Genomic DNA, 25,050 nt, shown 5'->3' with positions numbered 1-25,050 from the left:
CAAATTTCAGAGACGTTTCTGAAGTTCAGGAGTAAAAATAAAAAAAAAGTTGTAGGAAAACAAACAGCAGCCTAAAAGAAACAAATTCAGATGGCAAAGGGGAAGGGGAAAATATGACTGAAAGTGTTCAGGGAGGCTGGACAGGGCTGGGAGCAGCCTGGGACGGTGGGAGGTGTCCCTGCCCATGGCAGGGGGTGGCACTGGATGAGTTTCAAGGTCCCTCCACCCCAAACCATTCCAGGATTTTAAGACTTTTGTTACATCATAGAAAATGGGGGAGAAAAAAAAAAATCAAGGATAAGGCTCTCCCTGCTCAAGGCCAGCCATGGCTCATTGGGGTTTTTTCCCTCAGAAAGAGGTTAACCAGGTTAAACAAAATGCTGTATCTGAAGTGCTCGTGGTGCCTCTGGTCCAGCCCTGCCTTTCATGGAACAGCTCAGGTGTTTTCATTGGGAATTACAGTGATGGGACAAGGAAAAAAGGGTTCAGACTGAAAGAGGGGAAATTTAGGTCAGATTTACAGAAGGAATTGTTCTCTGGGAGGGTGGGCAGGCCCTGGCACAGGGTGCCCAGAGCAGCTGGGGCTGTCCCTGGATCCCCGGGAGCGCCCAAGGCCAGGCTGGAGCAGCCTGGGATAGTGGGAGGTGTCCCTGCCATGGCAGAGGTTTGGAACGGGATGAGATTTAAGGTCCTTTCCAACCCAAACCGCTCCATGATTCCGTGATTCCATGCTGCAAGACCAGCCTGCTCCCTCCAAACCCCCGGGGTGTTTCTCTGCTCCAGTCCGGGCTCCAGAAGTTCCCTGCAAGGGCTCTGGATGCTCCCGGAGATGGGCACAGGTAAGGAACTAGAACCAGAGGGATCCCTTCAGAGCACAGCCCCTCTCCATTCCTGGTTATCCAGGCAAATTCCAACCTTTCGAGGTGAAGAGCTCTCTATCCCATTACCAGCCATAAAGACCATCTGGTCCCTTACTCCCTGATTAAAAAAAAAAATGGTGCGCGCAGCGCATCATCCATCAGAATTAATCCAACTCACTTTGATGAGTGCCTTTTAGAGGAAAGGGAGGAGCGGGAGGAGGAAAAAAAAAAAAAACCAAAAAAAAAAACCCAAAAAAACTCAGGACAATTGTGGGAATTCAAGCAAAGACCCCAGAGCGCTCCATCCATTTTACCTCATGCTTTCCACGCTTTATCTCTCGGCGCGGAGGGCGAGCAGGAGCCGGCACTGAGCCCTCTCCATCCCGGCGCGCCCGGACAAAAGGGCCGCTATTGTTGTCCCCGGGGCCACCGAGCCCTCCCGGTGAGTCGCCAGCCCCCGCCCCGCCGTACCTGAGCTGTCCATGGTGCTGCCGTGGCCGCGGGGCTGCGGCTGCTGCTGCTGCTGCCGCCCGGGGCTCCGCGCCGGCCCCGCGCCGGCCCCGCCGCGCTCAGCGCCGCTGTCCACGAGCTGCAAGGATTCATAGCCGTCACCGCCGGGCTTCTTGCGGTAATTCCCGAGCAGGCTCATGGGCGAGCCGGGCTGGCGAGCGGCTCCGGCGCCGCGGGAGGGAGGGAGGGAGGGATGGAGGGATGGAGGGAGGGCAGGGCGAGCGCTCCGGCCGCCCCTCGGGGAGGGGAAGGGCGGGCCGGGAGCGGGGCCGTCCCCCCGCACCGCCGGAAGCTCCCGCCAGGAGCTGCTGGGCTCAGCCCAAAGTGCCGCTTTCCTTCCCCGTTTTCCTTCCCTCTCCTTGTGACACCGAGCTCTCGGTGCCGCTGCAGAGGAAGGTGCGATCATTCCCAAGGTCAGCGCCTTCCGCAGCCTGCGGGAGCAGGGGGGGCACAGCGCTCCCCAAAATCCTGAGGAGCATCCCTGGGCCGCCGGCTGTGGATCCGGGGGGATCCCGGCAGCTGGATCCTGCTGGGGTGAAGCACCAGCATCCCGAGCCCTGGCCTGTGCCGCCGACTGCTAAAGCCGTTCCTGTTGTTGTCACCCATCTATTTTTAGCTGTTCCCATGAAAACAGAGTCTGGACCAAGCCAGAGCTTGTCCCTGAGGAAGTGATGAGCTGTGCCTTGCTCAGATGCGGTTTTCAGGCAGGGTTTGCACGTGGTAATTTCATTTTGCACGCAGCAGAGGAACCGAGGGATGCTCCAAAGGAAATGGGCGCTATTAAAGTCTCCTAAGTGGATTTCTTTGTAATTTAAGGAAAACTAAAGGGGAAAGGAAGGCCCAGCAAACAGCCGTGAGCATGCCTTTGATCTCTTGCAGAAAGGAAAGCTCTCTGCTCGAGAAATTGCTCAGCTTTGCTCCTAAAGCAATGGCAGCAAGGCCAGGCTGGGCAGGGCTGGGAGCCCTGGGATGGGGGAAGGTGACCCTGCCATGGCAAGGGCTGGGACTGGATGAACTCTGAGTTCCCTCCCAACCCAAATAATTCTGGGATCCTCTCATTCCAACCACTTGTGTAGCAACACCCAAGCCTTGAAATATCTCTGGCACCTGGCTGAAACTTCCTGCTGAGCACTCCGGGGCAGCAGACATCTGCTCCAGCCATACCTTGTCATGTGCTATTGTTTATGTAACCCCTGAGATTTCGTGGCACGGAGCAGGCAAGGTACATCTGTGACCCAGAATTTCCCCAGGAAAAAAGAAAAAAAAAGTCAGATTTACAGGCAGCAAACCAAAAATGAACTGAGCTGACATGAGCAGCTCCCTGTCAGCAGCAGGAACAGCTTGAGCTCAAGCTTGGGGTTGTGTTTTCTATCCCTTCCATACTTTGGTGGAGCAATTCATGGATTGCTACATTGGCCAGCAGGGATGGGCCCCTCCCTCTTGCCACCAACAAGCAGCAAGTTAATAAAATTAAAAATAAACACATTTTCTGAGCCATTTTGTGTATTCTGAGCTACATGGGCTGGTGGGAGGTGTCCCTGCCCATGGCAGAGAGTTGGAAGAAGATGGTTTTGAAGGTGCTTTCCAACCCAAGCCATTCCAGGATTCCATGGTCTTTACTAGGGATCACACCCATCAGCCTCTCCTAGGCAGTCCAGGATAAAACAATTCCTGTGCTCTGGGATAAAAATGGGGAATTTGTGGGGGTGGAGGTGAATTTTTGTTTGTTTTCCTTTCTCAGGTAAAGCCCAAACACATCAGAACAGGAGGAGGAGGCTCTGTGACATTTCCAGGAGTGCTCAAACCCTTCTGCTCTGGAGGGGCTGAGCTGAGGAACCTAAAACCCATCACTGTGGTGTCCACCCTGCATCCATCAGCTCCAGAGGCTCAGTTTGGAGCAAATCCCAAATCCTCAATCCACCAGCCACTCCCTCACTGCTGGCCAGCCAAGGCCTGTCTGCCTCAGCTTGTTTCTTTTTTTTGTGGGGAAAAAAAAATACAATTGCTCCTCCTTGTTGAATCTGTAATTAATTCCTTTCCTTGTCTGAGCTTTTGGGGGATCACAGAGGAATCACCACTCCAGCCTGGAGCTCCAGCCTGGAAAAAGGGGGTTCTGTAAAGCACAAAGGGACAGAGCAGCCACTCCAGGGGATCCTTGGGCAGAGGGGGAGCAGGAAACAACCCCAGAGTGCCAGCCTTGCTTGTACAAACACCAGGAGATGGGATTAGGGAATCCTGTGGGGTTCAGGTGAAGCTGCACCCATCCAGTGGGAAATTTGGCTGAAAAGAACATTTAAAATAACATTCTCTTCTCCCTCCCTCCTCCCTGTAAGCTGGGCTAAAGCAGGGCCACGTGGTTTCTCTGGTTTTTGGAGAGCTACAGCAGAAAAAATGCTGTAACAACAACAACAAAAAAAAAACCAACCAAAACCAAATAACTTTGAATTGCACATGACTTTCAAAAGTGAAAAGGAAGAGGGAGGGAATGAGCCCGTCAGAAATATTTCTTTATTGAGCAGGGGCAGATCTGAGGTGCCCTGGTTGAGGGGTGAGGCTGGCAGGGGCCACCAGGGCTGGGGAGGTGTTAAGGACATGCTAAGGAGGATTTTGTGTTGCTCAAGCCTCAAGAGATACAAACTCTCCCCATTCCTGACCTTGGGAAAAATTGATTTGCCAACCTCTGGCTGTTTTTCTCTGTCTGGGCTGCAGCCTCTCCTGGGTAAAGTCTCTCTTTGTAGCTGTAATCAACCCCAACTGGCGTGAGGTGCAATTCCATTTTCTGCGCCTCTCCTCCCATCAGCTCAACAGCTCAGGTGAAATATTGCACCTCGAGTTCCTCAGGAGCACAATTGAAAGGGAACTGTTGTTAGAATTACTAATAGAGCTTGAAAATTAATTTAATACCTGGAGCAATACCTTTAAAACTGCCCATACCAAGCGTTTGTTCCCAAGTTTCTCCCCTGGGAATGCTGAACTCCCCCTGCACAAGGGGGAGGTGTGGCCGAGCCCAGGTGTGGAGCCACCAAATCCCAGAATCCTGGAATGGTTTGGGCTTGGAGAGACCTCTAAGATCATCTCCCAGGGCAGGGCCAGCTCCCAGCAGTGACCTGCAGGACAGGGATCCCCTTCCTGCCCTCTCATTCCCCTTCATTCCTGGGCAGCTCCAGGAGCTGCTCTGGGAATGTGGCAGCAAATCCAGCCTGGGATGTGGGTTCAGAGCCAGCAATTCCATCTCAGAGCAGCTCCCAGACTCGTGCTGGGATAAAGGAGTGGGGTTTGGAGTCAGGGATGGATGTGTGGATCCTTCCTCTGGATGAGGGAATGCTGTGTCCCTGCCTGGAGCGAGGAGCTGCCCCGAGCGAGCGGTGCCTCCTCAGGCAGCAAAGCACATTCCCAGTGTGGGATGTGATGTTCCAGGGGAAAACTGGGATGGTTTTTGTGGGGATCCTGCTGGAGAGAGGGGCATCAAATGATCCAAGCCCTTCTTAACCCCCTCAACGTGCAGGAACTTCCAAACTGGCTCTGCCTGTCTGTTTCATCTCTAAAGAAAAACCAAAGGGGGTTCTGAGATGATTTGGGCTGGGTTTAAACGTTAAACTCAATTTAACCTTCAGCTGAGGAATCCTTGAGCCCTTGCTGCAGTGGAAGGCAGCCCAACTCCCAGGGCCTGGCTGGCAGCTGGAGTGTTCCCTCTGAGATGGACACTTAGGATGACGAAGGATGTGACAAATATTCGACTCTCAATATGGTTTTTTCCCCCCATCCTTTCCTCCCTGTGAGAGCACACCCATTAACTACACTGCTGGCTCAGCACATCTTTTATTTCTTGCCTTTCAGTCTTGTTAAAAAGCTGTCAGGGATGATCCACGATTTACTCATCCCAGCCCAGGACTCGGTTTTGGAGTATTCAAGGGTTTGCCTGGCTCCTCAGCAAGGCTGAGCTGCGGAGCCGCCTGCCAAGGGCTGCTGGAGCTGCTAAAAATGTCCATGGTTCACAAAGAAAGAGGAGAAAGGGATGGGAAGTGGAGCTATAAGAGGCCATTAAATAGGAAATGCTGGCTCAGGAAGTCCCCAGCCTGCAAAATGTTGGGAAAATCAGAGGCTGCACAGCCATTCACCATCAGGTATTTTGGTGAAAATCAGATATTTTGTGGCCTGACTGCTGTTTATTCATCATTTCCCATTCACTGTAAGTGGTTAAATCCTGAGGAAAATCTGGGCACTGGGTGTTGTCTGCACTGGAAAATGGCTGGTGGGGAAAACAGGGAGGAAAAATTATACAACCAAGTGTCATCGTGGGCTTGCATCAGCTGCAGCTGCTGAGCTCAGGGTCAGGTCCAGCAGCAGAGAAATCCATGGAAATGGGCAGGTTGTGACCCTCAGGTAGCTCTGACCAAGGACCCCTCAGGAAAATCAGATTTTCCATGAAAACAGAGGGAAATCGTGCCACCCACTGCCATCCCCTCACTCCAGGATGGATGGGGAGAGGGGGAATGATGTTTCCCTGGATATCCTGGGTGGATTTTTAGGGCAGGGAGATACAGAAGGGTCTGGTAGCACAGGAAAGTTGGCCAGAAACAACACAAACCCGTTAATGTGGTTCTACCTTCTGCCAGAATTTAGGTTTTTACCTAAAATTTACAGGAAAAACAATATTATTAAAGCTTTGTTACTCTGGCTGATATAAAATATTTTAAAATTGTGTTTTCCTCAGCTTATGGTGATTTATGGGTCCTGCATCAGCCCTTCCTGAGACAGTTTGGGTTCAGGTTTAGAAACGATCGCCGTTTCCAGAGGGTTCCTCCAACAGATTCCACAGACTCTGTCCCAGATCCCGGTTTTAATCCATGTGCTGCTCTGAGCTTTGGGATATTGCTCAAGGGACAGACAGCCAGGTTGGTGTGGGAGTGGATTTTGACTGGCACAGGGTGCCCAGAGCAGCTGGGGCTGCCCCTGGATCCCTGGAGGTGCCCAAGGCCGGGCTGGAGCAGCCTGGGATAGAGGAAGGGTCACTTCCCATGGCAGGGGTGGCACTGGATGGGCTTTAGGCCCTTCCAACCCAAACCATTCCAGAATTCCATGGCTTTGGATGAAAATCCGGCAGTGCAGGAGCCAGCAGCTTGGGGACATCCTTGGGGACATCCCTGGGGACATCTTTGGGGACATCCTTGGGGACATCTTTGGGGACATCCTTGGGGACATCCTTGGGGACATCCCACCCCCGTGAAGCCGGGCAGGGATCAGGCTGGGATTGTCCCTCACCTTCTCCCGGTGTCATTTCCACCAGGACAAGAACCAAACCCCCCCTGCAGCTCCGTGTCCTGTGGCTTCCTCAGCATCACCCAGCTGGGAACAGCTCCTGGGAAGCCCTCAGGACACCAATCCATGGAAAACCCTGCGGACACGGAGCCCCAGGGTGCTGCCTCAGCTCTGAAATCATTCACCTGTGCTCTGAGGGGATTAAAAACCTTCCCAAAGCTGGCAGGGTGGGAAAGGAATTCCAGGAGGGAATGGGAGGGAGAGCCTGGTGCGTCCCACCCTTCACAGAGAAACCTCTGCTGGCCTCTTCCTGCAAAGTTTTCCGTGAAAACTCTTACTTGGGAAAAGGAATTCAAATGGGTTTTAGGATAATTCCTTTTTTGCTTCAAATCATGACCTGGGGAAGGGAATAAATTCAAATTTTCCTGCGTGACAAAAGTCCCATTTCAGAGGATTTGGAGCAAATCCTGCCCCTGTTCACAGTGTCCCTGCCTGATTTTACCCTGCACCCCCAAATTCTCCATCTCTCCCTCTCCCAGCCTTAATTCAGGGATCCAAATGATACCAATTCCCAACCTCATTATTTCTGGCTGCTGAAGACAAGGAGTTATTCAAGAGAGAGAAACCCATATGTTGTTTGTGTCCATCAAACAGGGCCTCATCCACTTTTGGGGCTGTAAGAGCTCATAAAATACTGTTTCTAGGTTAGTACAATAATATTTTAAATTGTGACAAAATACTAAACCTCTTGTAAATAATTAACATGGTAGAAATATTAGTGGGAACCATTAATTATTAATAATTTCATATAAATAATGAACTCTTATTTATGGCATTTTAATTGGAGAGTTTCCCACGGCTGCTTTCTGCACCCCTGAAGGAACATCTATAATCCAATTTTTATGGGAATTACAGCATCTCTGCCTGCTCCATCCACAGAATTCTGGAATTTCCAGGCCGCATTCCCAAAAATCTGGGATCTTGTGGGCAGCTCTAGTGCTTTCCAGCATCATCTGGAGCATCCCCACATCCCTGGAGCTCCAGCAGAGCTGGGTTAATGGTTGGACCCAAAGATCTCAGAGGGCTTTTCCCACCTGGATGATTTTGGGATTCTGGGAGAGGAGCAGCTCCTGCTTTGAAGCCAGATGTTTGCTATGGATGAGTTGCATCCTTTGCCACATCCCTCTTGTGCTGACAATCCTGAATCCCTCACCAAGGGCAATTCCAACCGCTAAAACACAACCCCAACCATCCCAACTCCCACCCCAAACCCCTGCGGGTCCCTCTTGCCCACCAACCTCTCCCATCCATCAACTCCCTTTCCCACTCATCTTTTCCCAGCAAAGCAGGAGGGATCGGAGCAAATCCTGCCCCAAACCTGCCCCGGGATTAGGCTGCGGCTGGGATTAGTTTGCTCAGCAATTCAACATCGGCGCTCACTCTGCCGGCAAGAACCCGGCTCAAGGACACCCCCGGTGCCTCCTTAAGGGCTGCAGCCTCTCCAAAATGCTGCATCCCTGGGCCGGGAGCGATCCCGGGATGCGAACCAGGCGGCTTTGGCACGGCTGGCTAAATTTAGAGGCACCGGTGTTGCCGTCACGCCGCCTGTGCCGCGGGAATCGCTCCCAGCGCTGCTTTCATGGGATTTATTTGGATTTTTTTTTTTTTCCCTTTCCTCGGGGCTATGACTAAGAGAAATCCACGGGTGGAGGGATAGCAGAAGATGGAGGCCCTGGTCCAGCTGCGGAGGGAGAATAAAGTCGGGAGTTTGCAGATCTGAGGGTTTGCCCAAAACATTCCTCACCCTCCTCCTCCTCCTCTTTCTCCCTCTCCTCCTTCCTCCTCCTCCTCCTCCTCCTCCTCCTCTCCCTGGCAGTATCCAAAACAAAACCACGATAATGACAGGCACAAATTCAGCAGCCGGGCGGGAATTCCGGGCTGTTTTCCAGCCGTGGGGATGGATAAACACCTACCTGGAGCCGTGGGGAGCCCCGGCAGCGCCGTCCCCTCCCGGAGCAGCCGCCCGGGGCAGGGCGATATCCGCATTTACCTCCGGATTCGAGCCGGGCTTTGGCCCCAAATAGGATTTTTAAAGGGAATGCAGCCCTGCGATCGCCTCGGCATAGCAGAGAGGGGAGGGTTGAAGGTCAGCTTCCCGCTGGATTGGCAGGGAAAGGCTGGGATCAGCATTGGATGGCAGCGCCTGTGCGCTTCCATCTCCACCAATCCCCCTCCTGCAGCGGGGACGAGCCACGCTTATTCCTTAAAACCCCAAAATCCCTTTTCTTTTCACGCAGGAGCTCCCGGGCAGCCCTGAGAGCTCGAGCCGCAGTTTTGGGGTGCGAGCAGAGATCTCCGCGCTCCCCTCGGGGACGCAGCCCGGCTTTATCCAGCGCTCCGTTCCCAAGTGCACATTCCCAAATCCCGGCTCCTCTCCTCCCCTGCCCTACCGAGCGCCTTTGGGTGCATTCCCTTCCCTCATCCCTATTACATAATCCGCAAATCATGGAATTCTCTTCATCCCGGCAACACCAGCGTGCGCTCCCCCAATTACTCAGCACAAACAGAGTCGTAAACAACCCCACAAAAATTCTCTCTCGCTTCTCTCCTCTTTTTCCATCAGCTCCGGGAAGCTTTTCCTTACCTTGCTGCTCTGGGCCGAGCATGCTGAGGCTGCCGGGGCTGCGGGAGCGCGCCCGGGTCCCGCCCGCCGCTCCCGGCCCGGCTGGGGCGCTGCTGCGTGCGGCTCCCGGGTTATTTTTGGGATTCCAGACACTCAGGGAAGGATGGGGATGGAGCAGACACATCACACCGCCTAAAATGTGGCCTGGAGTGGGATCTGGAGTCTGCGGACTCAGCAGGGTTTTTTTTTTTTTCTCTTTCGTGGTTTTCTTTTTTTCTTAATTTTTTTCTTTCCCTTTATTTTTTTTCTTTCCCTTTATTTTTTTCTTTCCCTTTATTTTTTTTCCCTTTATTTTTTTCCTTATTTTTTATTTTCCTTGGTTTTCTTGGTTTGGTTTTTTTTTGTTTGTTTTTGTTTCTTTGGGGCTTTTTTTTTGTCTTTTGTGGTATTTTTTTCTTTCTCTTTATTTTTTTTCTTTATTTTTTTATTTTCCTTGGTTTTCTTGGTTTGGTTTTTTTTCTGTTTGTTTGTTTGTGGTTTTTTTTTTTTTGTCTTTTTTTCTTTCCCTTTATTTTTTCCTTATTTTTTATTTTCCTTGGTTTTCTTGGTTTAGTTTTTTTTGTTGTTTGTTTTTGTTTCTTTGGGGTTTTTTTTGTCTTTTGTGTTTTTTTTCTTTCTCTTTATTTTTTTCTTTATTTTTTTCTTTATTTTTTATTTTTCTTGGTTTTCTTGGTTTGTTTTTTTTGCTGTTTGTTTTTTTTTTAGGTTTATTTTTTATTTTTCTTGGTTTTCTTGGTTTGTTTTTTTGCTGTTTGTTTTTTTTTAGGTTTATTTTTTATTTTTCTTGGTTTTCTTGGTTTGTTTTTTTGCTGTTTGTTTTTTTTAGGGTTTTTTTTTTTAGGATTTTTTTTTTGTTCATTTTGGAGGTTTTTCTCTGTGTGTGTTTTGGGTTTTTTTGTTTGTTTCGTGGTTTTGCCTTTTTGGTTTTCTGGGGTTTTTTGGTGTTCTGGGGATTTTTAAAATTTATTTCTTGTGGGTTTTTTGTGTGTTTTGGGATTTTTTGCTTGTTTTGTGGTCTTGGCTTTTTGATTTTTGGGATATTTTTGGGGGGTTTGGGATTTTTTTATTTATTTATTGAGTTTTGTGCGTGTGTGTTTTGGGATTTTTTTGTTTGTTGTTTTGTGTTTTTCTGTTTTTTGGGGTTTGGGGGATTTTTTATTTATTTATTGGGGGTTTTTTGTGTGTGTTTTGGGGTTCTTTTTGTTGGTTGTTTTGTGTTTTTCTGGTTTTTGGGGGTTTTGGGGTTTTTTGGGGTTTTTCCCCTGGAGAATGCTCAATGCTGCTGGATGGACTCAGCAGGGATGTGACGTGTCCGAGCTTTGCCCTGGGTACCAGGCACACAAACACTCAAATGATGCTGTAAACAAATATTTGGAATCATGGAATCATTTGGGCTGGAAAAATCCTCTGAGATCATCGAGCCCAGCAAGGCCACCATGCCCCATCCACAGGGATTTTAAATCCCTGCAGGGCCTGGGGCTCATCCAGCCGTGCCAGGGCTGGATAACCCTTTCCATGAAGGAATTTTCCTAAATATCCAACCTGAGCCTGGTGCAATTTGAGGCTTTTTTTGGATGTTGGGCTGAGGTCAGGCTGGAGGGTGGGGACGTGTCCCCTGTGCCCTCCCAGCTCCCTCGGGGGAGGCCAAGGCTTTGATCCCAGTTGGATTTTGGCTCGTACTCCTCTGCTTTTTCACCTCCCAGCTTTTGTTTTCAGACTCAGCTCATATTCCAGCTTACGCTGATATTTTTGCTCCTCGCATTTCTTTGCCCCCGCACATCCCTGCTCCGCCTCCGGATTGTCACGACCCTAAATCGCGACATCCCCCCCTCCGGCTGGGGCTCTCTCCCACCTCCCCGGCAGCCGCTTCCCGGTTTATTCCCTTGTTTTCCCCCTCTCCCGATCATTCCTGAGGCTCTGCTCACCCCGAACAGGGAGTGCCCCGAGCTGTAATTCGGGAATGAAAGCAAAGCCAGAGAACTGGTGGCACTGGGAGGAGGAACTGCAGCTCCGGGAGTTGAATTCCCAATTCCAAGCACTCCTGATGGATTAGCCGGGACACAGGACACGGCCAGAACCTCCCTGTCCTAACGCTCCCCGGGATTTTTATCAGGGATAAATTAAATCAAAACCCCTTTATGTGCAGGGGACGTGGATTGAGATGGGCTCTAAGGACACTCCCAACCCAAACCAGGCTGGGATGTTGGGATGCTGGGATGTTGGGATGCTGGGATGTTGGGATGCTGGGATGCTGGGATGTTGGGATTTTGGGATGTTCAGATCCTGGGATGTTGGGATGCTGGGATCCCAGGATGCTGGGATCCCGACATGCTGGGATAAGGATTTGAGGGCAGGAGCAAATGGCTGCATCCAAACGGGGTTTTTACCCAATATTTTGGATTCTATCAGCTAAAGGACCCAAAGAGCTGCGCCGTGTCCAAACCCAAAACCTGCGGGGTTTTTCCACCTTCGGGCAAGGATGCTCTGACTCCTCTTCTTCCCCTCTCCTCCTCCTCCTCCTCAGCTCCTACAAAGAAACTCCAGGTCAGCGCTGCCCTGCTGCCTTGGCAAGGCACGACCCACACAGACTCTGCCGGCACAGGGATCAGCAGGAGAAAATCTTTATTTACATCTTGAGAGCAGAAACACAGCTGCAGCGATTCACCGGCAGGAAACTCCGGGAAGAAAACTCCGGGAAGAAAAAACTCGGCGTGACATTCCAGGGGGGAGAGGCTCCTCCCTCCACACAGTATCTCGGGTCAGTACAAAATTGCTGTGGCTTTACAAAAGGGTCGGAATTCACAGTAAAATACCGAAGGGGAGCGCGGCAGGGGCACAGCGAGGGACAGAAACCCATCCCCGCTGGAATTTGGTCTCGGGAAATGCAACAGGTCCGGTAGAAAAACCCATCCCGAGGGCTGGAGGCATGCACAGCCACGGGATTTCTACAGCTGTTACAGGGCTCAAAGCCTGGGAAAGGCATCTGCAGGCCTGTCCTGTGCTGGGCTGCGTGGAATTCTCTCTGCAGGAGGAATTTTGCACGAGGGAAGGACAGGACACAAGGACAGGACAAGGCAAAGCAGGGATCAGCCTCTCTGCCTGGCACTCAGCTGCTTTTATAACCTAAAAGACCCCCCATAAAAATCTCCTCCCCTCCTGGCCAAAGCTGTTCCAAAGAAAGCAGTGCACAGGTTTTGGCTATTTCTGGATTTGTGTCTAAAACCAGCCCAGACCTTCATCCCAGGGTCATGGGAAAATCCCAAATCTTTCTGAAATAGGATTGCATTGCCGGCTGGAAGACTCCCAGCATGGAAAGGCCCCCTGGGACAGCAGTGACACCTGACAATCCCTTGGTTCCCACCTGGGAAATCCCCACCTGGGGCAGGGTGGGAGAGCTTTGGCCTCTCCCCCAGGCAGGGCTGAGCAGGGGGGGGATGTGGGCAGTGATCCAGCTCTGGCTCCACTGGGGAGAGCACCAGGATGAAGCAGATTTTAGGGGATCCTTGCTCAGCACGAGGATGCTCAGCTGGGAGAAATAAACCCAGGCAGGTGCTGAAGTTTCACACACGGAAAAAAAAAAAAAATCCCTAAAAAAAAATCCTGTCATTCCCCTTTGGCTGCTGTGGGCCACTCTCCAAGGAAAAATAAACCCAGGGACATCCAGCAGCAGAAAGGTTCCCAGGCTGCTCTGATTAATCCAAGAGGTGCCAGGCAGTGCCAGGTTCCTGCGATCCCCCCTGCCTGAAGCAGCATTCCCTGTGGATCCAGCAGCTCCATGCACAATTCCCAAAAGCTGATGCTGAAATTCAGAGCTTTTTCTGTTGGCTTTTTTTAACCTTTACAAATACAGATCTTGCTTTTCTTTTTTTGCTTTTCTTAATTTTTTTTCCCCCTAAAATACAGAGTTTATAAAATAAGGCAACTCGAGGAGACAATGTCCCCATTGCTCGGGTACTGCATCCTACAAAAAGAGGGTGACAGCACTTCCAGTTGAGGAAAAACCCGGCCCCAAGACAATCCAAGGATGCTGTAAATGGTGGGAAAACACCTGGGCATGGCCCTGGCTGCATCCCAAGGAAGGAAAAGTCTCTGGGATTTGAGGATGGGAATCACTTTGCTGGGGAACGCAGCAGGAGCAGCTAAAGGGAGCCCCTGGCCAGGGCACCTCGGGGACAAAAGGCAACACAGGAGATGGAATGAGCTGATTTCACCCCAAAACTGAAGCACACATGGAGATAAATCTTTGGGAGAAACTCATAGCACATCGCTATCTTGTGGTATTAAAAGCTATAAACCAGGAAAGCACAAAGGTCCTGCTCCCAGCCCAGCTCCTGCTCAGCCTCCCAGCATTCCATAAAAACCTGTACAGCAGCTTTTCCTAGCCCAGAGCTCAGCTCTCCCTGTGGGAAGAGCACAAGGGAATGTTTCACCTCCCATGTTTTGCCTCTTTTGTGTGTATCAATGCTGGAAATGTGATCCTCACCTCTCTCAGCTTTGTAATTTCCCACCTTGCTCCCAAAATTCCCACTGGGCTAAGTGGTGCTTTCTGGAGCTTTATTTCTCTGAGAAATACATTGACTGGAAAATAATTTATAGGGACAAAACACCCCCAAACACCTCAGCCTAGAGAGTCCTCGGCAGTAAACGATCCTGTGGAGCGACAGGATGGCACATGTGGGCTCAGCCAGGGCTCAGGGGCTGGAAAGGGATGGCAAGGACACCATGGCAAAGCTGTGTAAACCTGGAATGGCCAATGCCCTGGTCAGCATCACCAATCCGGGATGCACCACAGGCAGGAGAACTCCAGAGCCCCAAAAGAGGGGAAAAAAAAAAACCCTTTATCCAGCAGACTCGACCTTCTAAACAAAGATCTGATCCTGGCTGTAACTGGTGTCCACCAGTTCCACCCAGCTCATGATCTCTCAATCCCAGCACAGCCCTGGCACTGTGCTGGGAACCAAATCCACGATGGAATGAGATCCCAGTCCTTGGCAGGAGCTGTTCAGTGCTCCTCATCTGGGAGGATGGGTGGGATCCTGCTGGACAGCAGGGTGTACACGTAGGGCCAGATCTTGTTGGTCTCTGTGCCAGAGAAGGAGTGAAGGATTCCTCTGCTCCTGGAAAAAAGGTGGGACAAGTCAGGACCAACCCATCCCAAGGGCTTGGAGCAGCCTGGGATACTGGAGGTGTCCCTGCCCATGGCAGGGGGTGGAATGGGATGGGCTTTAAGGTCTCTTCCAATCCAAACCATTTTGGGATTCTGTAATTCCCCCCTTTCTCCTGCAATGGCAGGATTTTGGCCCACAATGTTCTTAAAAACTCCTGGGCTTCTCCTCCCTTTGAGCACTGGATTTGCCACCCTGCAGCAATCCATCATTCCCAAGCTGGCCAGGGAACAACAGCCCCACAGCTCCAGGGAACAGCCCCACAGCTCCAGGGAACAGCCCCACAGCTCCAGGGAACAGCCCCACAGCTCCAGGGAACAACAACCCCACAGTTCGACAGAACGACTTCCCCACAAGGAGATCCCACAAGGAATTGCCCAGAGCAAGCCCTGGAGCCCCGCTGTGCTCCCAGCAGATCCATCGGAGCCAGTGCTGGGCTCTCTCCCTTCTCCTCCCTCTTGCCAACCCCCCGTGCCTCACCCAAACCCCTCCTGGATGGATTTTCTGTGCCTCACCCAAACCCCTCCTGGATGGATTTTTCCTGGCATGTCCCACCCTGGCTCTAGGCTGAAGTACCCCTCCCACGATGAGCCCGGCAGGATGAACAGGAGCTGGGAATTTCTTTGGATCTCCCTCCTTCCTGCAAGGGAGGCCCCGGCCAGGCTCAGGGCTTGGCCCCAGAAATCTGCCGGGGCTCTTTGGGATTTGGGAATGGGAAAGCAGCGCTGGAGCCTGTCCTGAGAGCCCTGCTGGGATTTCTGCTGCTGCCCAACTCACTTGTAGAGCTCGATCACGGGCTTGGCAGCGTCCTTGTACTTCCTGAGCCGCGCCGCCACGGCCTCGGGCCTGTCTTCCTCACGCTGCACCAGGGGCTCTCCTGTCAGGTCATCCACACCCTGAGGGGACACAGAGTGACATCAGTGACACAGAGTGACATCAGTGACACAGAGCCACGTCAGTGACACAGAGCCACATCAGTGACACAGAGTGATATCAGTGACCCAGAGCCACACCACCCACACAGAGCCACATCAGTGACCCAGAGCCACATCACCCACACAGAGCCACATCAGTGACACAGAGCCACATCACCCACACAGAGCCACATCAGTGACACAGAGCCACATCACCCACACAGAGCCACATCAGTGACACAGAGCCACATCACCCACACCACCCACACAGAGCCACATCAGTGACACGGAGCCACATCACCCACACAGAGCCACATCACCGACCCCATCAGGTCCCCCCTGAGGCCGAAAGCCTCGTCCTGCCCGCACAAATCCCGCCGTCCTCATGAGCCCTCAGCACAATCCCTCACGGCCCTCACCGGGACGGCGCCCCCGGGGCTTCTTCAGGATCCCAGCTCCGGCAGAGAAAGGGCTTCAAAGAGCTTCTCCCGAGTTTTCCCACTTTGGGAGGCTGCTGGGCAGCTCCAGGGCTCATACCTGGGTGTGGGGAGGGTTGAAGTCCATGTTGTAGACCCTGCCGCTGGCGGGGTGCACCCAGCGCGCACTCAGGCGATCCTTCAGCGTCTCGAAGGGGATGTTGAGGCTGATCACCAGATCCAGCTCGCAGATCCCATCCAGAGCCTTGGCCTGTCCCAGCGTCCGAGGGAAACCTGGGCGGGCAATGAGGGCTGGGAATGAGAGGCCGGGAAGCGGCGAGGATGGAGCAGAACTCGTCCGTCAGGCGGCTCCGGAGCCCGGCCCCGCGGCAGCACGAGCCGTGGGAGAGGCAGACACCGGCATACGGCTCCCAGGAAAAACAGCTCCCAAAATGTGACACCCAGAGCTCGGGCTGGGCCTGCTGTCCCTGCTCGGGGACAAGGGCAGGATGGGGATAAATGCTGGAATGACGAGGGAAAACGTGAAGGGAGCAGAGTGCTGTGCACAGAGCTGCTGGTTGGTGTGGAGGGCATCAAGGATACTGCAGTAAAACACTCCTGTCCTCCTCGGGAGAGCCAGAGAATTCCAGAATTCTGGGTGGTTTGGGTTGGAAGGGACTTTAAAGACCTGAAGGGAGCCCACAAGAAAGATGGAGAAGGATCTTCCATAAGGCCTGCAGGGACAGGACACAGGGAATGGCTCCCAGAGGGCAGGGCTGGATGGGATCTTGGGCAGGAATTGTTCCCTGGCAGGGTGGGAATAGAATTCCCAGAGCAGCTGTGGCTGCCCCTGGATCCCTGGAAGTGCCCAAGGCCAGGTGGGAGCAACCTGGGCCAGGTGGGAGGTGCCCCTGGTGGACCTGGATGAGCTTTAAGGTCTCATCCAATGCAAACCACTCTGGGATTCTCCAGTTCTCATTCCAGCCATGGCCAGGACCCCGTTTCCCTCAGCATTTCCCATCCCTCCACCTCGGGTGGCTTTTGGGCTGGGATTGAGGAGCTGCTTCACACGCAGGGGAAGGAGGGGAGAAGTTTCTCCTGACCCATCTCCAGCCCTGCTCTGCTTTATGGAACACCCAGCTCCTCTCCCTGCCCTTCCCTTGTGCCAAGGGCTCAGCTGGACACGCTCCAAGGCCCTGCCTGCAGCTCGGCTCCTGCCTCTCCTCCCACCTCCAGCAAAGGCATCTCCTGCCTTTTGTCTCTCCTGGAACAAAGGGATGTTCCAAAGGGGGCTGGGATTTGCCCATCTGGACTCACCATCGAGCAGCCAGTGCTGCTCCCGCCGCTTCTCCAGCTCCGCCATCATCACGCGCGTGATGACGTGGTCAGGCACCAGGAGGCCCCTCTCGAGGTACTGCTGTGCCAGGACTCCAGCTTCTGCTCGAGACAAGAGAGAAAAACCCAAAAGCAATGGATTAGAAAGGGAGGAAAATTAAAAAATCATGACATTTCCACTTAAAAAAAATATCACTCCCCCTCAAATTCTGCCCGGCCTCCTCTGTCTGGGAGGTTTTTGGCAGCGTCGCTCTGCTCGTGATGGAAAGGCCACACAGTGCTTGTGGGGCTGGAGGAATGGGAATTCCTGAGATGCCTGAGAGCAGGAACATGCTGGGCCTCAGCCAAGCCCTCAGCTGATGGAGAGAGAAGCCCTGGATGTGCTCCTTTGGTTCAGGAGATTCCCAGAATTCCCAGAATCACCAGGCTTGGAAGAGACCTCCAAGATCATCAAGTCCAACCCAGCCCTGACACCACAACCAGACCATGGCACCCAGTGCCACATCCAGATCTTTCCATAAACACATCCAGGGATGGTGACTCCACCACCTCCCCAGGCAGAACATTCCAGTGCTTTATTATTCTATCCATGAAAATCTTTTCCCTGATATCCAACCTGTATTTCCTTGGTGCAGCTCGAGGCTGTGTCCTCTCGTTCTGTCAGTGCCTGGAGAAAAGAAGGAGCCCAACCCCAGCTGCCCAAAACCTCCTTTCAGGAGCTGTGGAGAGCGATGAGGTCACCCCTGAGTCTCCTTTTCTCCAGGCTGAACACCCCCAGCTCCTCACAGGGTTTGTGTTCCAATGGGAGATGGCCCTGATGCGGTCCCATGTGACTCTGGCACAGGGAAGGGCTGTCCCAAACACCTGAGCCTGCTTCCCATCCCCAGGGCTGAAAGATTTCACTGTCTCCACTCGAGATAAGCTCAGATAAGAAAATTATTCCCGAGATCACACCTTGAGAAGGTAATTGTGGTAATTGCAAGGTAAGTGCACATTCCCGGGCTCCTGCCTGCCTCTCCCACATCCCTCAGCTTCAGCTGCTCCAGGAGAGCTGGAGAGGGACTGGGGACAAGGGATGGAGGGACAGGACACAGGGAACGGCTCCCAGTGCCAGAGGGCAGGGCTGGATGGGATCTTGGGCAGGAATTGTTCCCTGTCAGGGTGGGCAGGCCCTGGGATAGAATTCCCAGAGCAGCTGGGGCTGTCCCTGGATCCCTGGCAGTGCCCAAGGCCAGGCTGGATGGGTTTGGAGCAGCCTGGGACAGTGGGAGGTGTCCCTGTGGTGGCACTGGATGGGCTTTAAGGTGCCTCCCAACCCAAACCATTCCAGGATTGATATTTGCCATGATTTTCTTTCAGCCCCTCAGAAACAGAAAGAAAACATTTGGAAAATCCCTGTGTGTGACAAGTCCTGCTCCCGCCCCAGGACCCCATGGACACCTCTCCTGCTGCCTTCCCACGGCAGCTGAAATAGCATTTATCACCAGAAATGAACAATTCCCTGCTCTATTTTTTGCACTCTCTCTGGTGAGGACAGCACATTTCAGCCCTCTCCAAGTGTGAGTCCTCTCCAAAAATAATCCCCAGGATCATACATTAGGAGGCAGCTCCGGCTCTCCAGGCTGCACAGAGATGTCCAAGTGGGCAGCTCCTGCACCTGGCTGGGCATGGATTCCTCAGCTGCAGGAGGAATTTTTACAAGAGAAACAATTCTTGGGAAGAATTGGTCTGATCTAAGGGAAGAACCAGCCTGAACACATCCCCCTGTGGGAGCATGGGGATGGCTGGGGAAGGGGCAGGTGGGGCTCCCACACCAGCCACGCTCCCAGGTTTAATCCAGAACCCAAAGAATCTGCTTGGAAAAAGCAAAGATTTTTTTCCCTGCTGCCTTCTCCTGACAGCAGGTCCAGCCTCTTTTCCTTGGAGCAGAGCCAGAAGTGCAGAACGTCGGAATCCAGCATCCGACCTGCCTGGGAGCGGGGCAGAGCTGACTCACGGGCTGAGTCACCGGGATCGCATCCCACTGCCTCCCATCCAGGCAGGAATTCCAGCTGGCCCCGCTGGGAGCGAGCAGAAAACACCTTTCCTCAATGACAGCTTCTCTGTCACCGCCGGCAGCGTTCCCGCCTGGGAAAGCCAAGGACACGGGCATGGAAAAAACACCCTGCGGGTTGTGCAAACAGCACGGAGCCCTGAGGGCAGAGATATTATAAAAACAGGAGTTTTGTGTTTTTATTATGGTTTTTTATATTTATTGACACAGTCACAGGCTCACAGGGAATGAGCTCCCTGCAAGGGCTGGGCTGATCCAGGGAAGAGTTGGGAGGTCTGGCTGGGCAAGGTCTGGCTGTCACTGAGGAGGGATGGACATCCCAGGAGCTGGAGAGGCCACACAAGGTCTGGCTGTCACTGAGGAGGGATGGACATCCCAGGAGCTGGAGAGGCCACACAAGGTCTGGCTGTCACTGAGGAGGGATGGACATCCCAGGAGCTGGAGAGGCCACACAAGGTCTGGCTGTCACTGAGGAGGGATGGACATCCCAGGAGCTGGAGAGGTCACACGAGGTCTGGCTGTCACCTGAGGACACATGGCCATCCCAGGGACCAGCTGTGGCTCAGCAGGCTGCTGGAGCCAGGCCTGGAGCTGCAAGCCAGAAATACCCTGAGCCACAGCTGGGGCTGGGAACACGGCAGAGCCCCACAGCCCTGCTGCCCCGAGGCTGCAGCTTTCCCACGGCCCCAGGACAGATGGACAGCTCTCCACAGCTCTGCCATGGACAATTCCTGCTGCTCCTCTGTCCCCTCTGTGTGGGGAGCTCCTGGAGCTTCTCCTTCCTCTCTCCAAGGAGGAATGGCCGTGGATTTGCAGGAAGGACCTGCAGAGCTCTCCAAACCCCCAACCCTGGAGAGCATCATCCCAACCTCCCAGCCCTTGGGGCTCCTTCCAGGCCCAAACTTTAAACTCTGAACTCCAAATTTAACATGTGCTGTCCCCTTGCCAGCCCCCAGCCCCATGTAAAACCTCCCTGGTGCAGCCCTGCCTGGCCTCATTCCAAAGGGGAGCAGGGTTTGGGGAGCAGGGAGGGAGATCCTGGTCCCCAACACGAGGAGCTGGGGCTCACCCCATAGCACCAAACCCCCAGTGCTGTGCCTGGCTCACAGAGGGGGTGCAGGATTTACTCTGCACTTACTCCAGGTAGCAAAGGGGGTTTTAGTGCACCGAGCTCAAACCCAGCCTTTCAACTCCTGCTTTAATCCCATTAATCTGATGACCGTGGGTTTAATCTGCCCTGAAACTCACGGGACTCCCAGCTCTCTGTGGCTTCCCCCACGCGACCTTGATCTGTCCCTCCTTATCACAGCAGCACAGATCCAGCCCCAAGGGATGTGTCCCTGCCCTGAGGGACATGTCCCAGCCCCGAGGCCACCCAGCAGCCACCCAGGGCCAGGCAGGACAGGCTGGAGGAGAAGCTGGTCCCAAACACAGCCCTGGGCAGCCTCCAGCACAGCTCCAGGCTTTCTCCCTATCCAAAACCCTTTCCAGGATTTTTTTTGCTATTCTTAAGGCTACAGAAGCACAATCCAGAGCTAACGGAGAGGAGAAACCCTGGGAGTGAACAGGACACCAACACACCACCACAGTTAAGCCACAACAGATGTCACCCCAGTTTTGGGACCTTTTTCCTGACACTGCTGCTGCCCTCAGCATCAGGATGTCATTTTAGGGAGCAGGAGCCTGGTGTGGCCCCAAATGCAGCTGGATGGACAGTGGAGTCTGTCTGGAAAGCAACAGCCAGGACTGGGAGTGATGGCCGAGGCCACAACACAGCTCCCACACACAGGGACACAGCAGGAACCCTGTGGAAAAGCAGAGGACAGACAGGCTGCATCCCCGGGCTCAGCTTTGGCCACCAACCAGGCCAGCGTGGCCAGCAAAGAGCACAATCCGTGGGAAAGGTGTGGAGAAGGGCGGTGGGGCTGGGCCGTGCACAGCCCACATCCCACAGGGAATTCTTCTTTGGTGGATGCTCACAAAGGAATTCTGTCACCAGGAGGGGACAGGAGCCACTTCTGGCTCCAGCAGAGCACCTGGGAGGGAGCAGTGGGACAGACACGAGGCCAAAGGCAGGACAAGCGATTCGGTTGTTTTCAGCAGAGTCCTGCTAAGACCTGGGGATGCTGCCAGCACCAGAGACCATCACCTGGGTTCCGGGGCAAGTGCTGGCCAAGGAAACGGCTCACCACCCTCCAGCACCCCTGCCTGGCACCAAAACACAGCCTGTGAGTTTTCCAAGGTGTTACAAAGGCCTTTTCCTGCAGCAGAGCAGCCGCTTGCTGGGAGACACTAATTAGGAGACACGGGTGGGAGCAGATGTACTTGGGGCTCGCTGGAGCACAACTTCAGCAGCAGCCGTGCATTCAGCTGCTTCAGCTGCCTCAAAGTGAAGCTTTGTTCCCTGAGACTGCCACCACCAGCTCCAGCCTGGAATGCTCTCCATGCTGGGAACTCAGCCTTCCTCCAGCAGCAGGAGCACCCCATGGCCCCGAACCCTTCACGCCTGGCAGGAAAATCCCTGGAGCATTGACACATGAGGCCAAGATGCCTGTGAAAACACAGGATTCAGAGTTGTTTTGGGATGATGAGTCTGTAATGACCCTGTTGGTTCTGCAGAGCCCCAGCTCCCCTGAAGCACAAAGCCGGTGACGCAGCTGATAAACTTGGGAAGAGGAGAGCTACTTCCACCTCGTTTCCCCTGGAGCTGGCACACGGCAGCACAGTCATGTAACAGCTTGTCCAAAGCAAACAGCAAAAATAAAAATAAAAAAAAGTTAAACCAAATAACTGGAGCTCACTGAGAGCTGTTACGGAGGCTGAGTCGAAGGTGGGACCCAAATGTCACGCCAGATGAACCAAACCACGGCTGGTTTCCTTCTGAGTAATTTTCCCTGTGTTTCTCCCTGTTTTTTCCTTCTGAGTGTACCCAAGACACCTTCAGCTGGCTCTTCTTGCTTCTCCAGTGTCCCCAGAGGAGCTCTGTGGCAAGAGCACGAACTGAAATGTGGAGCTGGGGACAGTCAGTGGTGGGCAGTCTCAGCGTGCTGCCCCCCTCCACACTCTGCACCTCTGCTCGCTTTTCAGCCCAGCTTTCTGTCCTTCAGCCAAAGCCCTCATCGGCATTTTCCAAATTTTGAGCCTGCCTCTAAAGGAAATATTATTGTCCCTTTTATTTACAAAAGGAAATCTGGATATTTTTACATGAGTGACCAGCGCAGAGCTGTGTGTAACGCCCTTGTCAGACCATGCACTTCTCCAAAACTTTACCCTCCCTAATTTTCCTCCCTGTTTTTGCCATCCTTCTAGAATAGAAATCACTTCTAAATCCTCTTTTTTCGCAACGACGCCGTTTCACCGTTCCCCTGCCCGGTGAGTCAGCTTCCCCCCCCCCCCCGGCTCGCTCTTTCACACATTAATTAGCAGAGGAGAGGAGGAAGTGTTGGGAAAAGAAATACGCCGGGATTGCCCAGTCCTGCCGCTCTGGGGCTCAGCAGAGCCTCGCCTGCACCAGGAGCCCCTCGCCGGCCAAGGGCCAGGGGCACAGCGCATCGCAGCTCCCAGGGGTTTGGATTGGGATGTCGGACCCGGGACAGGCAGCGCTGCCCTGCCTGGGGGCTGCCAGCCCTAAAAACCGGGCTGTGACTGTGCGAGATGGGCGCTGACCCCATCTCCTGCAGCTCCCCCCGCTTCTGGGAGCCGGTCAGAGCAGCGGGTGACCGGCAGCGATATTCCCGGCGGGTTTTCCCTCTGGACCAGCGCTCGTTCCCAATCCATCCGTGCTGCCGTGGGCGCAGAGCGCATCCCGGCCATCTGCCATCCCTGGCCGGGCAGCACCCGGGGCAGGATGCGGTTATTGATACAGCCCCGAGCCCCGGGCGGGTTTGAGCCCAGCTGAGGCTTTCCCACCGCCCTCTCCGGAGCCCTGATCACCCAGCACAGCGCCCAGAAAACTATCGCGCATCCACGGCAGCGCACGGCTTCAGATCCCGCTTCTCCCGAGCGGCTCCGTGAGCTCCGGCGGGAGGGAGCAGGCGATGAATGAGCCGTGCCAAATCCACGGGAAGAAAACAACCTGTGGTGCACCCGCCGTGGAGACGGATCCCCGTCCATCCCCGTCTCCATCCCAGCCCCGTCTCCATGCGCATCCCTACCCCGCGCTCATCCCCACCCCGTCCCGGCGCTGCCCCTCCGGAGATGCTCGGGCAGGGTCCCCCCGCTCCCGGTCCCGACGGGGCGGCCCCGCGGGCACTCACCGCCGCCTCCGCCGAGGCTCTCCCGCAGGAACTGCCCGCTGGAGAGGTGCTGCAGCCCGAAGCTGCGGGCGATCCTCTCGCACACCGTGCCCTTGCCCGAGCCGGGGGGGCCGAGCACCACGGCCCGCAGCAGCTTGGAGGCCATGGCCGGCTGCCGGCGCCGGAGCGCTGCGGGGCAGGACACGCGTCAGCCGCCCCGGCCGCGCTCCCCCCGCACCGCCCGGACACATCAGCAGGGCGGGGGGACCCTGCGGCCGCTCCCCCCGCGCCGCCCGCCCGCCCCCTCGGGCCGCGGCACCCTGGGATTTGTAGTCCCGGAGCCGCCCGCTCATCCCCCGGCCCGACGGGGCTCCCGCCGTTCCGCACATCCCGGCCCGGCGCATCCCGGTTCCGCACATCCCGGTTGGGAGCATCCCGGTTCCGCACATCCCGGTTCAGCGCATCCTGGTTCGGCTCATCCCGGTTCAGCGCTGCCCACGGAAGCGGCTCCCGGGGCACGTCCCGCACGCCCGGCACGGCCGAGCCCGCCGGGAGCCGGGGGGGACGCGCGGGGCACCGCGAGCACCGGGGCGGGCACGGCGGCTGCGGCCGGTGGGTACAACCCGCGTGTGCCCCGCCTGCCAACAGCCGGGAAACGCGGCCGTGGGCGGGCAACCTGTGGATGCACAGCTGGAAAACAGCAGCCCGGGGAGGTACAGCCTGTGGAGGTACAGGCGGCACAGGCACACACAGCCTGAGATGGTGTGCAGCCGGTGAACAGCCCGGCACCGCACAGCCCACTGTGCCCAGGGGCTGCTCAGCTCCGGTGACACGGCGGGGGGGTGTGTGTCACTCCCTGTGTGTGTGTGTGTGTCACTGTGTGTGTGTCACTGTGTGTCACTGTCACTGTGTGTCACTGTCACTGTGTGTCACTCCCTGTGTGTGTGTGTCACTGTGTGTGTGTGTGTGTCACTGTGTGTGTGTCACTGTGTGTGTCACTGTGTGTGTGTCACTGTGTGTGTGTCACTGTGTGTCAGTGTGTGTCAGTGTGTGTCACTGTGTGTGTGTCACTGTGTGTCACTGTGTGTGTCACTGTGTGTGTGTCACTGTGTGTGTCACTGTGTGTGTGTCACTGTGTGTCACTCCCCGCGCTGTCCCGGCGGGCGCAGCCCTGCGTTCGTGCCGGTGCCGGTGCCGGTGCCGTGTCCGTGTCCGTGTCCGTGCCCGTGCCCGTGTCCGTGTCCGTGTCCGTGTCCGTGTCCGTGCCGGTGCCGCGTGCGCGCTCCCGCTGGTGCCGCCGTGCCCGCGCGCGCTCCCGTCTCTCCCCCCCGTTCCCCGCCCGCGCGCGCCCCCGCGCCGCCCCCGGAGGCGGGCGCGGGTCACGTGGGCGCGCGGCGCTGCCATAAACACGGCAAGATGGCGGCGCTCACGCCGCCCGCCCGCCCGTGCTGCGTCATGTCGCGCCCCGGCCCCGCCGCGCCCGCAGGTGGGTCCGGCCCGGCGCGGCCCCGGGCACCCCGGGGTGGGCGGCCGGCGGCGGGGGGCGCGGGGCCGGCGGCGCCGGGCGCGGCGCCGCCCCGTGGCGCACTCGCATTTTCGGGGGGTGCGCGGGCGGGGCCG

The 25,050-nt window shown here is 54.9% G+C and overlaps 2 protein-coding genes across 6 annotated transcripts in view; both read right to left on the bottom strand.

The window, feature by feature from the left end:
* DNAJC6 (DnaJ heat shock protein family (Hsp40) member C6) overlaps nt 1–9,376 on the bottom strand; it is a 41,713-nt gene extending 32,337 nt beyond the window's left edge. For 2 of the 5 annotated variants that reach the window (XM_014250927.2, XM_088060557.1), the window contains exon 1: nt 1,332–1,509. In XM_014250927.2, coding sequence (XP_014106402.2) covers nt 1,332–1,509 — 178 coding nt within the window. Of the gene's footprint in view, nt 1–1,174; nt 1,235–1,331; nt 1,510–8,602; nt 8,788–9,273 lie in introns of those variants that run through there. The other 3 variants (XM_088060558.1, XM_014250928.2, XM_088060559.1) reach the window with 3 other exon arrangements.
* Nucleotides 9,377–11,917: 2,541 nt separating this feature from the next.
* Nucleotides 11,918–23,661, bottom strand: AK4 (adenylate kinase 4). Its single transcript, XM_005521230.3, has 5 exons — nt 23,452–23,661; nt 17,125–17,244; nt 15,929–16,101; nt 15,255–15,373; nt 11,918–14,429 (listed from the first exon to the last, which is right to left on the bottom strand). Exons 1-5 carry the CDS (start codon nt 23,594–23,596, stop codon nt 14,315–14,317), a joined length of 672 nt encoding a protein of 223 aa, XP_005521287.2. The 5' UTR covers nt 23,597–23,661; the 3' UTR covers nt 11,918–14,314.
* Nucleotides 23,662–25,050: the final 1,389 nt, after the last annotated feature.

The sequence above is a fragment of the Pseudopodoces humilis genome, chromosome 10 (genome assembly GCF_049639895.1).
Source record: "Pseudopodoces humilis isolate 2021_Gansu_Grassland_sample_001 chromosome 10, ASM4963989v1, whole genome shotgun sequence".
Taxonomy (NCBI): domain Eukaryota; kingdom Metazoa; phylum Chordata; class Aves; order Passeriformes; family Paridae; genus Pseudopodoces; species Pseudopodoces humilis.
The sequence above is the reverse complement of the archived record's forward strand: the minus strand, read 5'-3'. Positions and strand labels throughout refer to the sequence as shown.